Raw genomic sequence first — 7,038 nt, 5'->3', positions numbered from 1 at the left:
GCCCAGACTTGGTGGAGACACTTAAGTGTTAGTTTTGACAGGACTGACTTGTACTTCTGCATTCTCTAGGAATCAAATAATTACTATAGTGCGTTGCAAATCCTGCAATAGGGAAAGGGAAGTTACAGTACGTGCTCAGATAGTTTTGCATTGCATTTGTGTCAATTTCGTTGAGAAACTTTAAAGACAAACCTATACACGATTGTGATATTGTATGTGTTCCTTCAAAATAAATTTTTTAAGCATAATATTTACTTGTATCCCTTTGAATGTGTTTTTTTTTCATTTAACAGCATGTTGCTTTGAAGCCCAGTACTTGATAAAATAGAGAAGGGTTAGTAGCCTTTAAGTTGACAGACTCGGGCTACTAGTGGGCGCCATGCGCTTTGAAAAGGTAGCAATTTTCCGTATTACGGTTAAATCCTTGTAAAAAGAACCGGATTCCAGGGGTCTAATTACAAGGTGTTAATAGTAGCAACAATATAATTACTGTAATTTACAAGCTCGCCTCAAGCCTTTATTTCACTCCAAATTGATGTCACAATCAGTTTGGGAGAAGAACATCATGCACCCTTATCAATCATAATGCAAGTTTTGTTACTGTGATATTCAGGTTACAATAATTGTTATACTTAAAACATTTTTTGTAGCATTACTAGGAATGTGTGTCAGCCTAAGTGGATTAAAAATCTTTTTTATGTAACGAACTAAGCCTAAACTAATCTAAACTAAACTTAATGATATATCACATTTGTCATAAATTTATTTTGTAAATAAATTGTGTTATTCTGACACACACACACAAAAAAAATCTTTAAATCAATTTTAGGTATTAAATTAGCCAGCTTACTCTTAATTATAGCTAATTTATACATATTTCCTTAGTATGGTTTAAGTATAATCCCTTTATCCAAAGAGTATCTGTTGAGTATTATTAAAGAGCTCAAGAACAACTACAGATCTCTTCCTGATGACTCAACACGCATTTACCTCCCTCCATACACGTGTCTCAAAATCTTGCGTGCCCCCTATTTAAGCTAACGCTGAACGCGTCATTGATGACCAGCAATGCTGCCTAAATAGTTGCCTCTCTAGATTTTGAGACGCAGCCTCTTACTGAGCAATGATTGGTTGAAACTTTGGATGGTCTTGTAACTTTGTTCAAGTTATGTTAGTAAAGTAAGTTCAGCAGCAAAAGCAGGGAGCATTTCCATGAGGAATACAGCTGTTTTTACCGGGATGATTTCGGTTCATTATAAAGATAAAGTGTCATCTGATAACGATGATGAAGATGATGGTCGTGGTTCACGGTCGTCTCCGATCACCGAGCGTTCAGTTCGTGCGTCACGTCTGCCGTTCAGCGTTGAAGCGCTAATGTCGAAGTCTGAAACGCGCATCGAGAAAAGCGCGCAGGACGCGACCCTGGTGCCATGCGTCATAAAGCAGGACGAGCGATCCGTGGACTCTTCACAACATTGTGTATTTGTCAAAGAGGAATCTGCGTCCTGGATGATCCATAAACCAATATCAACACCACCAAGTAAATTTCCATATCACTGCTTACTTTCTAAATATTGTTATTATATACTGTATAGTATACAAAAAAATTAAACATTTATTCATAAGCATTGAAAGGACTTTACAAATTAATAATGATAGATTTATTAACCTAACCAGAATTAAAGTGATGCCATAGTGGAACCTTTTTTGGTTTCCTAAAGAACCTTTTAAGTCTAAAAGAACATTACAATAACTTTTGTTATTTTAGGAGTGTTTAAAGTATTTGTGAATTAGATCTATACACCAGTGCTGGTGAATTATGAGATGAAAATGATTTAATGAAGCTGTTTTACAATAAAAAACCCAAACATTAAAGTCACCTACCACCTCTTAAACACTGAATAAAGAGTTTACGAGCTAACCGATGTACTCATTTTATAGGAACACAGAGTCCTCTGACATGCCCTCTCAGGAAACACAAAACAAACCGTAAACCTCGAACCCCTTTCACCACCACTCAACTCTTGGCCCTCGAGCGGAGGTTTCGTCAGAAGCAATACCTGTCTATAGCAGAACGAGCTGAATTTTCCAACTCCCTCAGCCTGACTGAGACGCAGGTGAAGATCTGGTTCCAGAACCGAAGGGCGAAGGCCAAGCGACTGCAGGAAGCGGAGCTCGAAAGGCTTAAAATGACCACCAAACCTATTTTACATCCCGGCCTCACTTTGCCGTTTCCACTTTGCTCACAATCCCATGCAGCACTGTTCTGCGGACAGTCATTTCCATTTCATAGACACATGCTGCCTATTCCACCTGTTGGAATATACTCGACACCAATGGGCTACAGTATATACCCTCTCTCAAAAGATGGGTTCTCTGTGGATCCGGTCTAGAGGATCTGACGTTTGTTATTCTGTCAAGGAAACACCTTTGGTACATCTGCTGGACATACTGACTTTTCTGAAATGGTATAGATTATTAGAGTTTATATATATATAATCCTTTTTAAAGTGCCACATCTGTGTACTTTGAAGACAACAGATAGTACAGTGGTTTGAAATTTGCTCATTTTGAGTTGCAGTTTTCCTTCATTTATAGTGTGACAAAACGTAATGGTGTTTTTGCAGCATTTTGGATTAAACTATTGATTCAAGTTGAGTTTGTTTCAAAGGGTGGTTTAAACTTTTATAATAAATTAAGTTGTAAATAATAAATAATAATAATAAATGTGACCCTGGACCACACACCAGTCATAAGTCGCACAGGTATATTTCTAGAAATAGCCAACAATACATTATATTGGTTAAAATATAAAGTAAAGATCATGTTCCATCAAGATATTTAGTAAATTTTCTACGGTAAATATATACAAAATGTGTTCATCATTAGTAATGTGTGTTGTTACACTTTTAAGTTGAACCAACAAATCTTTTTTACAAAGTAAGTGTTCGTGCTGCTATAAAATTAGTTTAATTCATTATTTGAGTTAATTCAACTTAAAATATTAGTTAACTTAGTAAAAATGTTAAGACAAGTAATATTTTTAAGTTGAATTAACTTAAAAAGTGTTTGCGGTGCTTTGAAATATAAAGTTAATTTAACAAATCTTAATTTGGACAACTTAAATTTTGATTTTTCAATAATTCGATTTTTTTCATCCAAATATTGACCATACATCAATGAAAAATTATTTTTACCCCTATACACTGTTCACAAAGAATATTTTCATATTAAAAAAAAATTTAGACTTTACAAATTAATTTTATTTTAACTTTGTTAATTTCAACTGGTTATCATTAAAAAATAAAAAAATTGCTGTAATTATGCAACTGGTTGCCAGTAACTTACTGTAGAAGATAAAGACGTGAAAGACGTGAACATGTTTCATGTTCATTTAACTTTGAACAAACTGCTGCCAGTAAATAACATAAATGCAACTAGTTGGCAGTAATACTGTAATTTCTACAGACATTTTTTACAGGGCAGTCAAAACTTAAAATAGTATGTTGGATTAACTTGCATTATAAAGTGTCAGCATTTATTTTTTTACAATGCCATCTAATAATAGCATTTGTTTGGTAGTTTCAAATTGCTATTTGGTTATAAAATCAAATTTTATATCTGTTGAACATTTATTTTTTAAACCTTTATTTAAATTGCATTTAAGTCAAAAGGTTTTTTAAATCAGAGTAAGACATTTGATGCCTCTGATAGCACCAATCTTTTAATATTCCAAGTGAAAATTTTAGAAGAAAACTATTATGATAAACATTAAGATTAAAGGGGAAAAATGCTTAGATCTGTGATGTGTGATTGTTTTGGGGAAACTTTAAGGAGGAGACTGGCCCACGGTAAACCTCCAGGGTTGCTGTAATGCTTTTTAAATTGAGCTCTTGAAAAGAAGCTTTAAAGCGTCTGTGCTTACAATGATCGTAAGACTTTAGGTTGCCCTGTGTAGCTCTTTATGCTGGTGGTCCCAGTAAAGTTAATTAAACAGTGTCATTACATGAGGTATGAAAACACTGGGGCAGTATTTCATTTGGTAAATCTCTCTGTGTGCTGTGACTGAGGAATGTGTTGACCTATTGCATTTCTTAAATGATCATAATCTGTCTAATATTATGTAGAATCTTAACATTTGATGTACAGATAGCTTTTCATAAAAAAATCTGTAATGTTATGTAGACGTGATTATATATTTGATCAAAAATAGTCCCGTCGCAGGCCGTAAGAGCATTGAATGTGAATCTGAATCTGTCTTAGCATGTCTTGCTACTAGGCCTCCCTTCCTGGTCTACCATTGCCTTTGTATTGTGATTTAAATCAGTGCCTTAACTGATTGCAAATGCCGAGCTCTACGTCAAGCAGACCCTTTTCTAATTGTCCTTAGCTTTCAGCTTTGACTCCACCGGTGTGAAATGGTGTATGGTAAGAAGTCGGTGATAAAGAGCACTAAGGATTACATGACTGGGTTCACCTTCTTTTGCTAACTTGACTGTAACATTGTTTGGCAGAGAATAACCGTTTCTCTAAATCTCTTACAATTAGCAGTTATTTCACAGTCCATTTCTATTCCTTTGTTTTTAAAACAAGCTGCAACATTAGTATGATAACAGATCGTTTGTTGTACAAAAATTTACTTTTGGCCCGAGTAAGCAGTTTGACTCCTTGGTTGAAAGTAAATGGTCTTCATGCCAAGACTGTTCAGTTGACTTAGTGGAAAGTTTTAATCTCTAGTGACTGCAACCAGGGAGGTCTACAAAGGTGGTTTGATCCTTTTTCTTTTTTTTGATGATTGTTTTTATTAATCAGACTATAAAAAACGAGCCTCTGATCTCTAAGAGGAAAAAATAAGCCATTTAGTCAGTAATTGCTAGTCTTTCACTAATACTAACCATTATGTGGACTATAAATAAAATGCATTTTAATAGATAAAGTCACTGTGGTATGACATCTTGGTTTTGTATTTAACAAACGTAAGGCATTTCCCAGATACAAGATTTCTTCTACAGCATTTATAGTGATGACTGATATTGACAGCACTTAATATGTGACTAAATATAGTAGTGCTGCCTCACGATTAGTCACGACTAATCGTTTGCAGAATAAAAGTTTTTGTTTACATAATATATGTGGGTGTACTGTGTATAATAATTATGTATAAATACACATACACATATGCATGTATATAATTAAGAAACATTTGCATGTGTGTTTACATGTTTATATTTTTATATAATCTATATTATATATAAATATAAATATTTATTATATAAATATATTTTTTTCTTAAAATTATACATTTATGTGTGTGTGTTTATATAAACATAATTATTATACACAGTACACACACATATATTGTGTAAACAAAAACTTTTATTCTGCAAACGATTAGTCGCGATACTGTGCGTTACTCGTGGTTGTTATAGAAAAGTCAGACTATTATAAAAGCACCATAAATATTTCTAATATATTCAACAGCTTTATGCGAAAAACAAATGCATATATGAAGATATTTATGCATGCTCGCGGAGTTAATACACTGGAGTAGCGGTGAATTAAACGTGTCACACACACAAGACACACACACACACACACACACACACACACAATTCTATATGGATCAAGAAAAATACTAGAATTGGATGCGTAATTTTAATGTTAAGTCAATGTAAAAACTTTTAGCGCGGCGCTGTAGACGAAATTCTGCCTCATTAGTGCCTCTAGTTCAAGCTGGTGAGCTGGTTTTAGCTGGTATTGCTGGTGTAGTAAGCTGGTCTAGCTGTTTATGGTCACTTTTTAAGCTGGTCTAGCTGGACTTAGCTGGTCATGCTGGAGGACCAGCTGACCTACTAGCTTGACCAGGCTGGGAGGACCAGCTTAGACCAGCTACTGCCACCTTAAACCAGCTAAAACCAGCTACCAGCTTATGCTGGTCTTTGCTGAATTTTTCAGTAGGGTATGGAAGGCCCTTCCATGACGCGAATTTGTGCGTGAATGTCTCGATGACTAGAATTTCACGCGTGAATGAAGCGAGTAAACTCAAAATGTTCAAGCGGCAAACTAGACGCGGTAGATGCGAATTTGATGCCTTAGACACGGCTGGTGTGAACCCATAGTAAGATGCTTAATGGTACCTAAATGGTACATATTCCCTGCTAAAAAAAACAATAGACACCATCACAGAAATTCTATTGGTTTTATTGGGAATTTTATTGGTTCTAATGGAATATGGCCCAAAACACAGTACAGTGTAGTGGTTTTAATGGTAAAAGCTAATGGTTCCTATTGGTACTTTAATGGAAACCATTTGAATTTTCTGTAATGGTTTTATTGTTTTTTTCAGCAGGGATTAGTGAACCAGGGTTCCCCAAATCTTACCCTGGAGGGCTGGAGCACTACAGAGTTAAGGTCCAACCCTAATTAAACTTACCCACCTGTGATTTTCTGGTGATCATGAAGAACTTGATTAGCTTGCTCAGGTGTCTTTGATCAGGGTTGGAGTTAAACTCTGCAGTGCTCCGGCCCTCCAGGGTAAGATTTGGGGAACCCTGGAGTAAACCATCTTACAAAATGTTAAAAGCATAACTTTGATATCTTTGACATGACCTTAGGCTACTCAGTCAATATTAAAGATTGAAATCAATGTCAAATCAAACTTTGATGCTCCAAATCTCATTTTAAAAATATTATACTTTTACCTGGATTGCACAGATAGGGCATTATTTTGGTTCTTTGCTTTTAAGGAAGGACTTTGTACTTTGAAATTGCCTTTCGATTTGTGATTTACATATTACAATGTATTTATCTAGCTAGTAAGCAAGTACATGCAGGTGTTTTGTTTGCCTATAACATTTATACATATACGATACTGTATATATCCAGCACAGTGTGAACTGATGTTATATCGATCATGTCCACTAGATGTCGTTATTTCTTCGGAACAAAGGAAAGGCAATCTAATTTTGTTGTTGTTGCAGTTTTAACAAAATAACTATAAAAAACTGAGACATGAATTGAATTATGTTTTGATGTGTA

General features: G+C 34.9%; 1 protein-coding gene across 1 annotated transcript; it reads left to right on the top strand.

Moving 5' to 3' along the window:
* The first annotated feature begins 1,117 nt into the window (after nt 1-1,117).
* On the top strand, nt 1,118-2,612 carry msx2a (muscle segment homeobox 2a). The gene is made up of 2 exons (XM_055177278.2): nt 1,118-1,540; nt 1,942-2,612. Exons 1-2 carry the CDS (start codon nt 1,213-1,215, stop codon nt 2,391-2,393), a joined length of 780 nt encoding a protein of 259 aa, XP_055033253.2. The 5' UTR covers nt 1,118-1,212; the 3' UTR covers nt 2,394-2,612.
* Nucleotides 2,613-7,038: the final 4,426 nt, after the last annotated feature.

Source organism: Misgurnus anguillicaudatus, chromosome 16 (assembly GCF_027580225.2).
Source record: "Misgurnus anguillicaudatus chromosome 16, ASM2758022v2, whole genome shotgun sequence".
Classification (NCBI taxonomy): domain Eukaryota; kingdom Metazoa; phylum Chordata; class Actinopteri; order Cypriniformes; family Cobitidae; genus Misgurnus; species Misgurnus anguillicaudatus.
This window is presented reverse-complemented; position numbering and strand designations above follow the sequence as displayed.

Coding starts and splice junctions, on each gene's coding strand:
- msx2a (XM_055177278.2), top strand. CDS start 1,213: ATGAGGAATACAGCTGTTTTTACCGGGATGATTTCGGTTCATTATAAA. Junction 1,541..1,941: donor ACCAATATCAACACCACCAA/GTAAATTTCCAT, acceptor CTCATTTTATAG/GAACACAGAGTCCTCTGACA.